This window comes from Bos taurus, chromosome 11 (assembly GCF_002263795.3).
Source record: "Bos taurus isolate L1 Dominette 01449 registration number 42190680 breed Hereford chromosome 11, ARS-UCD2.0, whole genome shotgun sequence".
Lineage (NCBI taxonomy): Eukaryota > Metazoa > Chordata > Mammalia > Artiodactyla > Bovidae > Bos > Bos taurus.
In genome coordinates this window covers 61,962,441-61,980,292 of record NC_037338.1, presented here as the reverse complement: position 1 = coordinate 61,980,292, position 17,852 = coordinate 61,962,441, and the positions used below count along the sequence as shown (strand labels likewise).

At 39.6% G+C, this 17,852-nt stretch overlaps 1 protein-coding gene across 7 annotated transcripts in view; it reads left to right on the top strand.

Annotated features, from left to right (window-relative positions):
* Positions 1 to 17,852, top strand: part of WDPCP (WD repeat containing planar cell polarity effector) — a 304,438-nt gene that overhangs the window by 43,308 nt on the left and 243,278 nt on the right. For 2 of the 7 annotated variants that reach the window (XM_059891306.1, XM_059891307.1), the window contains exon 1: positions 8,238 to 8,362. The exons of 1 other annotated variant lie outside the window; for it this stretch is intronic. In XM_059891306.1, the coding sequence (XP_059747289.1) occupies positions 8,303 to 8,362 (60 nt within the window). In that variant the 5' untranslated portion in view covers positions 8,238 to 8,302. Of the gene's footprint in view, positions 1 to 8,233; positions 8,363 to 17,852 lie in introns of those variants that run through there. 4 more of the 7 variants (NM_001206786.1, XM_059891308.1, XM_059891309.1 and 1 more) reach the window with 4 other exon arrangements.

The window sequence follows — 17,852 nt, the reverse complement described above, 5'->3', positions numbered from 1 at the left end:
ATAAGGAGTTCATGATCTGAACCACAGTCAGTTCCTGGTCTTGTTTTTCCTGACTGTATAGAGTGTCTCCATCTTTGGCTGCAAAGAATTTAATCAATCTGATTTCCATGTTGGCCATCTGGTGATGTCCATGTGTAGAGTCTTCTCTTGTGTTGTTGGAAGAGGGTGTTTGCTATGACCAGTGTGTTCTCTTGGCAAAACTCCAGTGCGTTCTCTTGGCAAAACACTATTAGCCTTTGTCCTGCTTCATTCTGTACTCCAAGGCCAAATTTGCCTGTTACTCTAGGTATTTCTCGACTTCCTACTTTTGCATTCCAGTCCCCTATAATGAACAGGACATCTTTTTTGGGTGTTAGTTCTAAAACGTCTTGTAGGTCTTCATAGAACCATTCAGCTTCAGCTTCTTCAGCATTACTGGTCAGGGCATAGACTTGGATTACCGTGATATTGAACGGTTTGCCTTGGAAACGAACAGAGATCATTCTGTTGTTTTTGAGATTACATCCAAGTACTGCATTTTGGACTCTTGTTGACTATGATGGCTACTCCATTTCTTTTGAGGGATTTCTGCCCGCAGTAGTAGATATAATGGTCATCTGAGGTAAATTCACCCATTCTAGTCCGTTTTAGTTCACTGATTTCTAGAATGTCGACATTCACTCTTGCCATCTCCTGTTTGACCATTTCCAATTTGCCTTGATTCATGGACCTGACATTCCAGGTTCCTATGCAATATTGATCTTTACAGCATCAGACCTTGCTTCTATCACCAGTCACATCCAACAACTGGGTGTTGTTTTTCCTTTGGCTCCATCTATTCATTCTTTCTGGAGTTATTTCTCCACTGATCCCCAGTAGCCTATGAGGCGCCTACCGACCTAGGGAGTTCATCTTTCAGTGTTCTATCTTTTTGCCTTTTCATACTGCTCATGGGGTGCTCAAGGCAAGAATAGTGAATTGGTTTGCCATTCCCTTCTCCAGTGGACCACATTTTGTCCCAACTCTCCACCATGACCGTCTGTCTTGGTGACCCTACACAGCATGGCTCATTTCATTGAGTTAGACAAGGCTGTGGTCCTTGTGATTAGATTGGTTAGTTTTCTGTGATTGTGGTTTCAGTCTGTCTGCCCTCTGATGCCCTCTCTCAGCACCTACCGTCTTATTGGGGTTTCTCTTACCTTGGACGTGGAGTATCTCTTCACAGCTGCTTCAGCAAAGTGCAGCTGCTGCTCCTTACCTTGGACGTGGGGTATCTCCTCACGACCGCCTCTACTGACCTTGGATGTGGGGTGTCTCCTCTCGGCCTCTGCCTGCCGCCACTGCCTTCTTCACTTTGAGAATGCGCAAATAGTCACATATTAAATATGGTATCACTGGAAGAAATTTTTATAATTTTATTTAGATAATATAATACAGTACTTGTCTTTTTAATAGAGTACAAAATATAAAGTATTTTAAAGAAAATAAAGTGCTCATTCTTAGACGTATACTAGGATGACACGGAGAAGGCAATGGCACTCCACTCCAGTACTCTCGCCTGGAAAATCCCATGGATGGGGGAGCCTGGTGGGCTGCAGTCCACGGGGTCGCGAAGAGTCAGAGATGACTGAGCGACTTCACTTGCACTTTTCACTTTCATGCATTGGAGAAGGACATGGAAACCCACTCCAGTGTTCTTGTCTGGGGAATCCCAGGGACGGGGGAGCCTGGTGGGCTGCCGTCTATGGGGTCGCACAGAGTTGGACACGACTGAAACGACTTAGTAGCAGCAGCAGGATGACAAGAATTAAGAAAGAAAGAAAATATACTGGACATTAGTTTAAAAAGATAAATCTAGAAGAAATCTTCTTCTAGAAATCTTCTAGAAATCTAGAAGATTGTAAAAAATATTTGTTACTTCAAATGGGTGCCATATATTTGAACAGATAATTCACATGTGTGTATTTGGTTTTAGGGAATGAAAACATTAAAGCAGCATTTTGCTTTTAAAATACTTTGGGCCTTAATTTCTTTAATGTTACCTAAGATTGGTGTGAAAAATATTCATTTTCATTATAATAGTTAATGTTTTTGACCAGATTTTTACAACATCTAAAACTTTTAGCATGAGAATCATCTTTTTTCCTCTTTCTACTATTGATTATTTTTGTAATGAACATCTCTAAATTCAATGTTGGGCAAAAAAACCCCAATAACTTTGGCAGCTGCCCACATCTTCATGTTATACTGGTAAGGTTCATTCATACTGCTGCGTGCCACTGTGCTTTGTTGGTTTCAGCTGCTGTATAGTATTCTCTTTTGAGTATTGCATGATTTGTCCTCTGCTCTCCTGCTGACAGGCCTTTGGGTTTTTGTTTTCAGGTTTTTGGTATTCTGAAGCAATCAAGTGAGTACAAGCAAGTACACATTCTTAACACATTTCTTCTCTTGTACATGTTTGGAGTAATGTATACCTGGTTGCTCAGCTGGTAAAGAATCTGCCCACAGTGCAGGAGATCACTGTTTGATTTCTGGGTCAGAAAGATCCCCTGGAGAAGGAATAGGCTACCCACTCCAGTATTCTTGGGCTTCCCTCGTGGCTCAGATGGTAAAGAATGCACCTGTAATGTGGGAGACCTGGGTTCAGTCTCTAGGTTGGGAAGATCCCCTGGAGGAGGGCATGGCAACCCACTCTAGTATACTTGCTCGGAGAATCCCCATGGACTAATGAGCCTAGCAAGCTACAGTACATGGCGTCGCAAAGAGTTGGACCTGACTGAGTGACTAAGCACAGCATAGCACATACCTGTAAGTAGAAATTCTGGGCCATATTGGATGTGGATGTTGAGTTTTAGAAGATAATCCAACTGTTTTCCAAAATGTTAGTCTCTTCAGATTGCCTCCTGGATCCTTTTGATACAATCCCACTCATCTTTGAAAGATTCTTTGTATTTTCAGTATGACAAGGTATATGAAGCTCATCTTATAAATTTCCTATTCTAGGTCTGAAACCTGCCTCTTCTCCAAGGAACTCCATTATTTTTGTGGGAAATGTATATAGAAGGCACAATTTGCGCAACAGAAGTGCCCATTATTGATCTGGGCCTTCTTAGTGGATACGGATAGTAAATATGTATTTCTTTTGCAGAGAAAATACATAAGTTCATACTAATTATTGTGATTCAGATTCAGTTACACAGTGTTTTTCCTTTGATTTTATTAAAAATTTTGGTTCTAGGTGATATCAACATAAATTATTTAATCTTGCACTTAAACAGATAAGGTTTTAGTTTAATAATATCACTAGTAGTGATAATGATGATCAAAAACTAATTTCTTGGCATTCCACCCATTTCTCTCCCTTTGGGTATTCCATTAGGGATGAATAGTAAACTGTTGTATTTAAAGTCATTTGAAGTAGTTCTTTGCCCTCCTTCATTCCGTATTCCAAGGCCAAATTTGCCTGTTACTCCAGGTGTTTCTTGACTTCCTACTTTTGCATTCCAGTCCCCTGTAATGAAAAGGACATCTTTTTTGGGTGCTAGTTCTAAAAGGTCTTGTAGGTCTTCATAGAACCGTTCAACTTCAGCTTCTTCAGCGTTACTGGTTGGGGCATAGACTTGGATTACTGTGATATTGAATGGTTTGCCTTGGAAACGAACAGAGCTCATTCTGTCGTTTTTGAGATTGTATCCAAGTACTGCATTTCAGACTCTCTTGTTGACCATGATGGCCATTCCATTTCTTCTGAGGGATTCCTGCCCACAGTAGTAGATATAATGGTCATCTGAGTTAAATTCACTCATTCCAGTCCATTTCAGTTGCTGATTCCTAGAACGTCAACATTCACTCTTGCCATCTCCTGTTTGACCACTTCTAATTTGCCTTGATTCATGGACCTGACATTCCAGGTTCCTATGCAATATTGCTCTTTACAGCATCGGACCTTGCTTCTATCACCAGTCATATCCACAGCTGGATATTCTTTTTGCTTTGGCTCCATCCCTTCATTCTTTCTGGAGTTATTTCTCCACTGATCTCCAGTAGCATACTGGGCACCTATTGACCTGGGGAGTTTCTCTTTCAGTATCCTATCATTTTGCCTTTTCATACTGTTCATGGGGTTCTCAAGGCAAGAATACTGAAGTGGTTTGCCATTCCCTTCTCCAGTGGACCACATTCTGTCAAATCTCTCCACCATGACCTGCCCGTCTTGGGTTGCCCCACGGGCATGGCTTAGTTTCATTGAGTTAGACAAGGCTGTGGTCCTAGTGTAATTAGATTGACTAGTTTTCTGTGAGTATGGTTTCAGTGTGTCTGCCCTCTGATGCCCTCTTGCAACACCTACTGTCTTACTTGGGTTTCTCTTACCTTGGACGTGGGATATCTCTTCATGGCTGCTCCAGCAAAGCGCAGCCGTTGCTCCTTACCTTGGACAAGGGTTATCTCCTCACCGCCGCCCTTCCTGACCTTGAACGTGGGATAGCTCCTCTAGGCCTGATAGAGTTTTGCCAAGAAAATGCACTGCTCATACCAAACACCCTCTTCCAACAACACAAGAGAAGACTCTCAACACGGACATCACCAGATGGTCAACACCGAAATAAGATTGATTATATTCTTTGCAGCCGAAGATGGAGAAACTCTATACAGTCAGCAAAAACAAGACCAGGAGCTGACTGTGGCTCAGACCATGAACTCCTTATTGCCAAATTCAGACTTAAATTGAAGAAAGTAGGGAAAACCACTAGACCATTCAGGTATGGCCTAAATCAAATCCCTTATGATTATACAGTGGAAGTGAGAAATAGATTTAAGGGCCTAGATCTGATAGATAGAGTGCCTAATGAACTATGGAATGAGGTTCGTGACATTGTACAGGAGACAGGGATCAAGACCATTCCCATGGAAAAGAAATGCAAAAAAGCAAAATGGCTCTCTGGGGAGGCCTTACAAATAGCTGTGAAAAGAAGAGAAGTGAAAAGCAAATAAGAAAAGGAAAGATATAAGAATCTGAATGCTGAGTTCCAAAGAATAGCAAGAAGAGATAAGAAAGCCTTCTTCAGCGATCAGTGCAAAGAAATAGAGGAAAACAACAGAATGGGAAAGACTAGGGATCTCTTCAAGAAAATCAGAGATACCAAAGGAACATTTCATGGTATGGACCTAACAGAAGCTGAAGATATTAAGAAGAGAGTGAAGTAAGCCAGAAAGAAAAACACCAATACAGTATACTAACGCATATATATGGACTTTAGAAAGATGGTAACAATAACCCTATACAAGACAGCAAAAGAGACACTGATGTATAGATCAGTCTTATGGACTCTGTGGGAGAGGGAGAGGGTGGGAGGATTTGGGAGAATGGCATTGAAACATGTATAATATCATGTATGAAACGAGTCGCCAGTCCAGGTTCGATGCACGATAGTGGATGCTTGGAGCTGGTGCACTGGGACGACCCAGAGGGATGGTATGGGGAGGGAGGAGGGAGGAGGGTTCAGGATGGGGAACACATGTATACCTGTGGTGGATTCATTTTGATATTTGACAAAACTAATACAATATTGTAAAGTTTAAAAATAAAATTAAAAAAAGAAGAGATGGCAAGAATACACAGAAGAACTGTACAGAAAAGATCTTCACGACCCTGATAATCACGATGGTGTGATCACTGACCTAGAGCCAGACGTCCTGGAATGTGAAGTCAGGTGGGCCTTAGAAAGCATCACTACAAACAAAGCTAGTGGAGGTGATGGAATTCCAGATGAGCTATTCCAAATCCTGAAAGATGATGCTGTGAAAGTGCTGCACTCAATATGCCAGCAAATTTGGAAAACTCAGCAATGGCCACAGGACTGGAAAAGGTCAGTTTTCGTTCCAATCCCAAACAAAGGTAATGCCAAAGAATGCTCAAAGTACTGCACAATTGCACTCATCTCACACGCTAGTAAAGTAATGCTCAAAATACTCCAAGCCAGGCTTCAGCAAAATGTGAACTGTGAACTTCCTAATGTTTAAGCTGGTTTTAGAAAAGGCAAAGGAACCAGAGATCAAATTGCCAACATCTGCTGGATCATGGAAAAAGCAAGAGAGTTCCAGAAAAACATCTATTTCTGCTTTATTGACTATGCCAAAGCCTTTTACTGTGTGGATCACAATAAACTGTGGAAAATTCTGAAAGAGATGAGAATACCAGACCACCTGACCTGCCTCTTGAGAAATTTGTATGCAGATCAGGAAGCAACAGTTAGAACTGGACATGGAACAACAGACTGGTTCCAAATAGGAAAAGGAGGACGTCAAGGCTGTATATTGCCACCCTGTTTATTTAACTTCTATGCAGAGTACATCATGAGAAACACTGGACTGGAAGAAACACAAGCTGGAATCAAGATTGCTGGGAGAAATATCAATAACTTCAGATATGCAGATGACACCACCCTTATGGCAGAAAGTGAAGAGGAACTCAAAAGCCTCTTGATGAAAGTGAAAGTGGAGAGTGAAAAAGTTGGCTTAAAGCTCAACATTCAGAAAACGAAGATCATGGCATCCGGTCCCACCACTTCATGGGAAATAGATGGGCAAACAGTGGAAACAGTGTCAGACTTTATTTTTTTGGGCTCCAAAATCACTACAGATGGTGACTGCAGCCATGAAATTAAAAGACGCTTACTCCTTGGAAGGAAAGTTATCACCAACCTAGATAGTATATTCAAAAGCAGAGACATTACTTTGCCAACAAAGGTTCATCTAGTCAAGACTATGGTTTTTCCTGTGGTCATGTATGGATGTGAGAGTTGGACTGTGAAGAAGGCTGAGCGCCGAAGAATTGATGCTTTTGAACTGTGGTGTTGGAGAAGACTCTTGAGAGTCCCTTGGACTGCAAGGAGATCCAACCAGTCCATTCTGAAGGAGATCAGCCCTGGGATTTCTTTGGAAGGAATGATGCTGAAGCTGAAACTCCAGAACTTTGGCCACCACATGCGAAGAGTTGACTCATTGGAGAAGACTCTGATGCTGGGAGGGATTGGGGGCAGGAGGAGAAGGGGACGACAGAGGATGAGATGGCTGGATGGCATCACTGACTCGATGGACGTTAGTCTGAGTGAATTCCGGGAGTTGGTGATAGACAGGGAGGCCTGGCGTGCTGCGATTCATGGGGTTGCAAAGAGTCGGACACGACTGAGTGACTGATCTGATCTGATCTGAAGTAGTTCTTGGGGTGACTGAACTTCCGTTTTTGGTTTTAGGGGATAGCTTTTCCCCTTCATTTTAATTTAATTTTATAATTTTGTAAACCATTGCATGATTTCCAAATCAAACCTATGAAGTGAGATACATTTAGAGAAATCTAGCTCATTTCTTTCCACTCTAGCTTAGCCTGTCTCACCGTTTTTTAAAAATTATTTTTTGGTTTATCCTTCCATTAAAAAAATCATTCATGTGTGTGTATCTCTTTCTTAGATAAATAACAAGATGCTATATACTCTGCTTTTTTCACTAATCACTCTATTCTCAAAGTCTGTACAAGTTTATAGAGATACTTCAGTTCAGTTCAGTTGAGTAGCTCAGTCATGTCCAACTCTTTGCGATCCCATGAATCGCAGCACGCCAGGCCTCCCTGTCCATCACCAACTCCCAGAATTCACTCACCTCTTCACTTATTAGAAGAGGATTGCTGGGTCCAATGATCAATGCATATTTCATACTGTAATCTTTAAGGCCTATTTTGACAAAGCTTCTTGGGTGAATCTGAATTCCTCTCTACCTCCTCAGTTGAGAATCATTGTAGTCATAACTCCTTTTGGAAGGCATGGACTCACTTGCACCCTGAGTAGTTATAAGGCCTGCCACTAAGGTGCATTCATGTATCTCACTTGATTGCTTGAGCTGGCTGGCTAAGATGAGGATGGGTCTTTGTTTGAACAGGGCCCTTCTGAGATGGAAGACAATTAAAATACGAAAGCTTAACTTTTAGAACCAGGTATTTCTGAAGTATGAAGACCCCTCAGAGGAAAATACAAAATGTCTGGCAGACTAGGTTTTGAGGGCTCATAGGTGGCAGTCCTGCTGATACTGGTAGTAAGGGTATTTCAAGGAGTCTGATTTCATGTGTTGTTCTGAAGTTTTGTTCTGTGGCTTGAGCCTGTGCATCCCACAGGGACTTGGGTTAAAGTCATGTGGCAGTGTGCATTCTACTTAGCTGTTGTCCTTATTACTTAGGGCTATTTTTAATGGTGAGATCACATGTTTTCTTTTATACTTGCAGTACATTAAGGACACCCTTGATCTGACATCTGAAAGTCTTTCGTTTGAAGGAATGGGATCTTTTGGATTGACCTTTCCTATGCGAAACTTTTTTTTTCCCCCTAAATTAATGGTAAGTGTAGAAATCTGTATAATTCTTTGGGGGCAAACTGCCTGTCTTTCATTTACTAGCACAGTGGCTGGAATACTTCAGGTGTTCAAGAAATCTTGATTGAATGAATGAATTGAAAGAATGGATGAATTTATTTAATTGGGAGTAGAAGAAATTAGTTGGAAGTAGAGGGAGGGTTTTTTTTTTCCTTTTTTACATATGGATGTAGTTAAGCATAGTTAAGTGTATACAGATGGATAAAAAAAAAGAAAGCTAACCTAATTTTTCTTTTGAAAGTAGAAAAAGTTCATATTATTTTTAAGAAATAATGAATTTTAGAGTGTTGGTTTTTGAAATCTTAGGATAGATGTTGGTATTTTAAAGGAGAGATTTAGATAATTTTGAAAGATATTTATAAAGTAGAATTTGAAGAAAAGTGAAAGTCACTCAGTCCTGTCTCACTCTTTGTGACCGCATGATCTATGGTCCATGGAATTCTCTGGGCCAGAATACTAGAGTGGGTAGCCTTTCCCTTCTATAGGGGATCTTCCCAACCCAGGGGTCGAACCCAGGTCTTCTGCATTGCAGGCAGGTTCTTTACCAGCTGAGCCACAAGGAAAGCCAAAAGTAGAATTTAGTGGATAGTAATTGATTAGATGTGAGCAGCAAGAAAATATGAAAGAATATGTAAGTTTCTGCCTTGATCAGTTAAGTGAATGGAAATATCATTTACTGAAACTGGAACCACAAGAAGATGGACAGGTTTGCTTGGTAATGATGAGGGCTTCAATTTTGGTCCATGATTGACAACATGATATGCAGAAATTCTCATTTAAGGAATTTGAATAGTTGGAGAGGAGACGGCAAAACCATCCTGTGGTTATGTGCTTGAGATTTAATTTTGTAAATGGAAAGGGAAACTATGGTAGAAGGTAAGATCACCTAGGGGTTTATATAAAGTGAGAAGAAAACAGAACGCAGGTCAGAATTCTGGTAGAAGCAGAAAAAAAAATGATGCTTAAGGAAGAGTGGTCAGAGAGCTAGGAAGTAAGCTATTTGGAGGGTGTGGGGAAGAGAATCTTGACTAAAGAGGGATATGGTTAATGGTGTCAGATAGTAGGAGAGATCTTAAGTAAGATAAGGCCTGCAAGAGGTCCATTAACTTTAGGAGCAGGGAGGTACTGTGACTCTAGAGAAAGCAGGTTTCATAGAAGATGGAGATAGAAGTCAGAGTGTAGGAGTTGAGAGTGAGACCACAATGGAGGATGTGGAGAAAACTCATTCAAGAGTTGGTTTTAAAAATGGAAAGTGATGGTAACTGAGGGTAGAGAAAAGTTTTTTGTTTTTCTTCTTAAGATGGGAGACAAACAGTGCTGTTAGGAAGGCATGAGCTAAAGAGAGAAAGGACCATCACTGGAGAATGTAAGAGAAACCAGTTTTATAGAAGACAAAAAGGGAGAGAAAGCATTTGTAAATGTATTTGAAGATGTTTAGGACAGAACAGGGATTCAAAAGTTGCTCCAGAAAGGTCTGGTTTGGGGGAGTGGGGATCAGTGGGAGATAATGCCAGAAAGAAGAACTGAGAGTCTGCATCTTCCCTGCATAATTAACAGCCTATTTCAAACTTCCCCTCCTTAGCATTTGGAACAACAATTCAGAACCTTGGGGATAAGCAGCATTTACTATGGATTTGTTCTTATATCTGCCTGTCTTTCTAATTGCTAACTGTTTGTAAGAATATGTAGTTTTAAAATGTTTTTTTATGCTAGTGATTTTTTTTCTAGTTTCTATTGAAATATAAAGTACTTTAACTTTCTCTATGGCGTTTTTGTTTCTGAATTAATTAATTTCTGCCATTTTTGTTTTTTCTTCCAAATTACTTTGAATTTACTTTTAAGCTCTTAGGTTTTTTTTTATTATTATTAATTTATTTTGGACAAAAATTGTATCTAAGGTATGTACCATGGTGTTTCAATAAATGTATATCTTGTGAAATGATTGCCACAGTCAAACTAACTGGTGTATCCATCACTTCCCATAGTTACCTTTTTTGTGGCAGGAGGTGGGGGGCGGTGCTGCTGCTGAAAACACTTGAGATCTACTATCCTAGCACATCTCAAGTATGCAGTACTTTGTTGTTAATGGTGATGTACCGGAGAAGGCAATGGCACCCCACCCTAGTACTCTTGCCTGGAAAATCCCATGGACGGAGGAGCCTGGAAGGCTGCAGTCCATGGGGTTGCTGAGTGTCAGACATGACTGAGCGACTTCCCTTTCACTTTTCACTTTCATGCATTGGAGAAGGAAATGGCAACCCACTCCAGTGTTCTTGCCTGGAGAATCCCAGGGACAGGGGAGCCTGGTGGGCTGCTGTCTGTGGGGTCGCACAGAGTTGGACACGACTGAAGCGACTTAGTAGCAGCAGCAGCAGTGGTAAAGAATCTACCTGCCACTGCAGGAGACACAAGAAATTCGAGTTTGATCCTTGGGTTGGGAACATCTCCTGGAGTTGGAAATAGCTACCCTCTCCAGTATTCTTGCCTGTAAAATTTCATGGAGAGGGGAGCCTGGCAAGCTACAGTCCATGGGGTTGCAAAGAGTGGGACACAACTGAGTGACTGAACACACACACACACACACACACAGTCACCATGCTGTACATTAGGTCCCTAGAACTTATTCATCTTATAACTGGAAATCTGTATCCTTTGATCCGTCTCTCTCCTTTCTCCCATCCTCTAGTCTCTGGTGGTAACCACCATTCTTACTGTTTTAAGATTCCACATATAAGGGAGATCATGTGTCTGACTTATTTCACTTAGCATGATGTCTTCCAAGTTTATCCGTGTTACAAATGGCAGACTTTCCTTTTTTAAGTCTGAATAATAATCCATTGTATATGTGTACCACATTTTCCTTTTCCGTTCACCAAGGACACTTAGGTTGTGTCTTTATTTTGACTGCTGTGAATAGTACTACTTTCAGCCCTTTCTGTTTTTAACTTCTTTAGGTAGATGCTTTTCACAAGGGACATTTTCATTATTATTTAGTTCAAAATACTTAATGTTTTTTCCTGTTAACTTTTTCTTGTTATTTAGAAGTGTTTCTTAATTTCTAACACATGGATATTTGTTTTAATGCCATTTTTTAAAATTTCCAGCTTAATTAGAGAATATATTTTATATGATCTAAACCCCTTATTATTTCTGAAGATTTATTTTGACCCATTTGATTTTTTAATTTCCAAATTTAATTTGAAAAGAGTGTATATTCTGCAGAAGCTTTTGAGTGTAGTGCTCTCTGTATGTTCATTGAGGCAAGTTTATTAATTTTTTAATATCTATATCCTATTTTTCTGATTTTCAATGAGGAAATATTAGACTTATTTATTTTTCTGTTCTGTTAAATTTTTGATATTTTAAGGTTGTATTATTGGATGTATACTCAATGTAAGTTAATTTTTTCATGGTGAACTTAACCCCTATGATTATGAATTGACCCTCTTTACTGTAGCAATTCTTAGAATGCCTTTCACCTTATTTTTTTGCGTGGTATTAATATTGCACGAGGCATCTTTTGGTTAGCATTTTCTTGACGAATCCTTTTTCTTCTTATCTTGAATTTTTGCATATCCTTATATTTATATATATCTCTTAAGTGCCACATGTTTGCTTTTAGTTTTCTTTTTCCAGTCTGACAATCTCTGCCTTCTAACTGGAGCACATAAGCCATTTACATTTGATGTAATTGTTTATATTTTCGTCTTTATGGTTACCATCTTATTTTGTGATTTTTATTGGTTCTTAGTTTATGTTTCTTTTCCTCTCTTTTCTTGCCTACTTTTTGCATTAGTTGAATTTTTTAAAAATGTGCTTTATTTTTTTAGGGTTCTAGATTCACAGAAAAATTAAGCAGAAAGTATAGAAAGTTCTCATATACCTACTAGTCACCCCACCCAAATCCACCCCCTCCCCACAGCCTTCTCTACCAAAATGGTACATTGGTTACAATTGATTAACGTACCTTGACACATCATTACCCAAAGTCCTTAGTTTATGTTAGGATTCACACTTAGTATTGTGCATTCTATGAGTTTTGACAAATGCATTATGATACCTGTTCAGTATTATAGTATGAGAAAATTCCACTGCTCTAAAAATCCTCTGCTTTCCCTAATCATTACTCCCCCTGCCCAATCCTTGGCAATCACTGATCCTTTTTTTGACTATCTTCATAGTTTTGTCTTTTCCAAAATGTCATACAGTTGGAACTATACAGTGTATAACCTTTCTAAGATTGGCTTCTTTCATTTATTAATGTGCATCTAAGGGCTTCTGTATCTTTTCATGGCTTGATAGCTCATTTCTTTTTAGTGGTGAATGATATTCCATTGTCTGGATATACCACAGTTTATCCATCTCCTGTAGGACACCTTGCTAGCTCCCAAGTTTTGGCAGTTATGAATAAGCTACTGTAAACATCTGTTTGCAGATTTTTGTGTGGACAAGGGTTTTGATTTCTTTTCAGTAAATAGATACCAAGGAGTGTGATTGCTGGATTATATTGTAAGAGTATATTTTATTTTGTAAGAAATTGACAAACTGTCTTTCAGAGTAGCTATATTCCTACAGGTGGTGAATGAGAGTTCATATTGCTTCACATTCTTACTAACATTTGGTATTGTCAATGTTTTTGGATTTTCACCGTTGTAATAGGTGTGAAATGATTTCTTATGTTGGATTAATATATTTTTTTATTACTCCATTTTCTCTTTCTACTACTTTGGAAGTTGTATACTCATTTCTTTTCTTTTGGACCTTCCAGGGAACTGTTGGCTTGAAGTAAACTGGGAAAGATTTGGCGGCCCCAGGATATCACAAGTTGAGCTTACTGTTTACTATATAAGGATTGCTGCAGTCAGAATAGTGAAAGTTGTGCTAATGGATCTGATCTGTCTAGCAACTCTGGGTCAGCCCAGCAGCCTCCCCCGAGCCTTTGTTGCTTCACCTATAAAATAGCATTGTAGAAGATGAGGTAACTTAATATGGGTCACTTGAGGGGAGTAGGACTGAGGGGAGGAGAGACCAACTTTTAAAATCTGAGGCTAATCAATAACTCTATTTCCTTTCAGACAATATAAGGACCTTCAGTTCAGTTCAGTTGCTCAGTCATGTCCAACTCTTTGCAACCCCATGGACTGCAGCACGCCAGGCTGCAGTCCTGGAGTTTACTCAAACTCGTGTCCATTGAGTCAGTGATGCCGTCCAACCATCTCATCCTCTGACGTCCCCTTCTCTTCCTGCCCTTCAATCTTTCCTAGCATCAGGGTCTTTTCAAATGAGTCAGCTCTTCGCATCAGGTAGCCAAAGTATTGGAGTTTCAGCTTTAACATCAGTCCTTCCAATGAATATTCAGGATTGATTTCCTTTAGGAAGGACTGGTTGGATCTCCTTGCAGTCCAAGGGACTCTCAGGAGTCTTCTCCAACACCACAGTTCAAAAGCATCAATTTTTTGGTGCTCAGCTTTCTTTATAGTCCAACTCTCAAATCCATACGTGACTACTGGAAAACCATAGCCTTGACTAGACAGACCTTTGTTGGCAAAGTAATGTCTCTGCTTTTGAATATGCTGTCTAGGTTGGTCATAACTTGCCTTCCAAGGAGTAAGCGTCTTTTAATTTCATGGCTGCAATCACCATCTGCAGTGATTTTGGAGCCCCCTCCAAAAAAGTCAGCCACCATCTATTTGCCATGAAGTGATGGGACCAGATGCCATGATCTTAGTTTTCTGAATGTTGAGCTTTAAGCCAACTTTTTCACTCTCCTCTTTCACTTTCATCAAGAGGCTCTTTAGTTCTTGTTGGCTTTCGCCATAAGGGTGGTGTCATCTGCATATCTGAGGTTATTGATATTTCTCCTGGCAATCTTGATTCCAGCTTGTGCTTCCTCCAGCCCACCGTTTCTCATGATGTACTCGGCAAATAAGTCAAATAAGCAGGGTGACAATATACAGCCTTGACGTCCTTCTTTTCCTATTTGGAACAAGTCTATTGTTCCATGTCCAGTTCTAACTGTTGCTTCCTGACCTGCATACAGATTTCTCAGGAGGCAGGCCAAGTGGTCTGGTACTCCCATCTCTTGAAGAATTTTCCACGGTTTATTGTGATCCACACAGTCAAAGGCTTTGGCATAATCAATAAAGTAGAAATAGATATTTTTCTGAAACTCTCTCGCTTTTTTGATGATCCAGCAGATGTTGGCAATTTGATCTCTGGTTCCTCTGCCTTTTCTAAAACCAGCGTGAACATCTGGAAGTTCATGGTTCACGTATTGCTGAAGCCTGACTTGGAGAATTTTGAGCATTATGTTACTAGCATGTGAGATGAGTGCAATTGTGTGGTAGTTTGAACATTCTTTGGCATTGCTTTTCTTTGGGATTGAGATGAAAATTGACCTTTTCCAGTCCTGTGGCCCCTGCTGACTTTTCCAAATTTTCTGGCATATTGAGTGCAGCACTTTCACAGCATCATCTTTTAGGATTTGAAATAGCTGAACTGGAATTTCATCCCTTCCAGTAGCTTTGTTCGTAGCAATGCTTCCTAAGGCCCACTTGACTTCACATTCCAGGATGTCTGGCTCTAGGTGAATGATCAAACTACCATGATTATCTGGGTTGTGAAGATCTTTTTTGTATAGTTCTTCTGTGTATTCTTGCCACCTCTTCCTAATACCTTCTCTTAGGTCCATACCATTTCTGTCCTATATTGAGCCCATCTTTGGACTTTAAAATTTTTCAACTATTTTTAATACTTTTGCCTGCCTCTCAGCTTATATGTTATTGTATTTCAATTCTGTTTTTATTAAAACCTCAAAAGAAATTGCTATTATGCATTTAATGCACAGTTTCATACTTGTGTTTCTTACTTTTCTTTTTTGTCTGAAGTCTTTTCAGAGCACATAGTTTCTCTTGTGTTTGTTGAAGTGAGATGTCCAAGTGTTGCTTATTTGAAACCTATCTGTCTAACCACTTTTGAAATGTTGGCTTTCTCTTTGCCCTTGTACAGTTTCACTGTGATGTGTCTAGACATGAATATTTCTTTCTTTTAAAATCCTGCTTTGCATTTGTTGAGTTTCTTGTGTCTGTAGGTTATTATTTTATGTGAGTGTGGGACATTTCTTGGTATTTATTCAAATTTTGCCTCTGCCCTCATTTCTTCTTATTAAGCAACATCAGACATACCATGGCACTTCTCACTTTGCACTCCAAGTTTCTTAAACTATGCTTAAATATTTTAAACTAACTTTCAGACTAATGCTTTCATGTCTTCCAGTTCTTTAATCTGTAAATTTTTTCCATTGAGTTTTAATTTTAATTATTATGTTTTCTTTCTAGGAATTTTATTTATTTCTGTCTAAAATCTAAGTCTTTTTTTTAATAGTTTACTGTTTGCTACAGTATTTTCAACCTTGATTTTTTAATTTCCTTAAATATAATGAACATAGTTACTTTATAATTTGTGAAGTGAAGTGAGAGTTGCTCAGTCGTGTCTGACTCTTTGTGACCCCATGGACTATAGTCCATGGAATTCTCCAGGCCAAAATACTGGAGTGGGTAGCCTTTCCCTTCTCCAGGAGATCTTCCCAACCCAGGGATCAAACCCAGGTTTCCTGCATTACAGGCGGATTCTTTACCAGCTGAGCAACAAGCGAAGCCGAAGAATACTGGAGTGGGTAGCCTATCCCTTCTCCAGCAGACCTTCCGTGCCCAGGATTTGAACCGGAGTCTCCTGCATTGCAGGTGGATTCTTTACCAGCTGTGCTATCAGGGAAGCCCATTTGTACCTGCTAATTCTAATACGTTAATTCTTTGAGTTTGTTTCTGGTTTCTCCTATTTTTACTGGTTCTCGTTACTGGTTCTTATGATGCCATATTTCATTATGTCACTTTTTCTTTGAAAAATTACACTTGGGGAGTCTTTGGGGTCTGGAATGAATGTGTGTATTGATTCCCCCAAGTAAAATTGTGTTTTTGCTGTTGATGTGCACTACCTGTCCGGAACCTCTTTGGGCTAAGTTCAAAACTTAAGGTGTTTTGGATACCCAGGTCAAGAAAATTTGGATTGCAGTTCAATGTGATGGCTGACTTTGAGCTATGGTTTCTCAGGAACAGGATCCTTTCCCTGCTGTCTCTCACCTTTGCCTTCAGTACCAAGGCAGCTTTCTTGAGAGACCTCTAGGTGTAAGAGAAGTTGGGTGGGAATATAGCACCTTATGTTGAGAATATAGAGCTTAAGGGTCCAAGGTTTACAGTGGGATTGCTTGCCTGTTGGATTCCGTATCTTTGACAGGCCTAGACTTACGTTTTCATCATGAATTTAAAAGCTAATATTACTCTTTTGATCTTAGTTCATGTTCAAGGCTCTGGGTTATCTGTCACCACATAACTTATATATAAAAACCTTTTTTTTTTTTAGCATTCTCTAGTTTTATTTGATTCTGCGGGAGGAATAGGAGCAAATGTCACCTATATATCTTCTTTTTGCTAAGCTAATTATAGGCCACAGACATCCTCTTTTTTCCTCTGCTTCCCTGGATATAATGTTCCAGAACATTTTAATAGTTACTGTGCTTTGGGATTCTAAATTAGATTTAGGGTCCTGAGAGCCATGGGTCTCAGAATCTTAGGAGACTTTATTATCAAAGTTGGCTTCTAGGATCATGGAAATTCTAGACCAGTATAGCACAGGGAAATTTTTTAGTGAGTTTTATTTAAGTTTGAAAAAATCTCTACACCATAGCCACATTTCATAGATTCAAAATCATCTGAGCCTCTTTTATTACCATAGAAGCCAGTTTTCATGACAGGTAATAATTATCTTATGAATATGTTAGAAGGAACTCTAAAGCAAACCTTTGTAGACCATTGTTTCATTTTTTGCCATAAAAGTGTAATATCCTTACGTACTTTCAGCCTCTAGGGAATACAGAGTGTTCTGTGAACACTTAAATATTTCTAGGTAGATCTGAGCTCTACTTGAGATTGTTGCTATGTTCAGATTTAGATAAATTATATAATCATATCTTTAGGGGGAAAGTAAAAAATGAAATGTCCAAAGACAAAAGAAAGAGAAGATTATCATAGGGTGGACTTGAGGTAAGAAAATGCGTGGCTGATAGAGACCTAGTGCTGGAAAACAAAGGGAAATGACACTCTTCCAAAGATTTGATTGCATACCTCTGCTGTTAAAGTGGGGAACCTGGAATAGTTTTTAGTTTGGGTTCAGGCCCTCCATTTTCTTTTTCCCTCCTTCCTTCCCTCCACCTCTCCCCTTCCCTCTTTCAACCCCTGCCCCCATACACACTCCATGCACATTCACACTAACCACTCTTAGCCAAAGTGTATTGATTCTGTCCTGGCTTTTGACAGTGGAGGTTCACAAGTTGGAGAACTGATACACTTACCACCCAGGGCATTGAGTAATCTATGACCATGGCAAATCATTACTAGGAA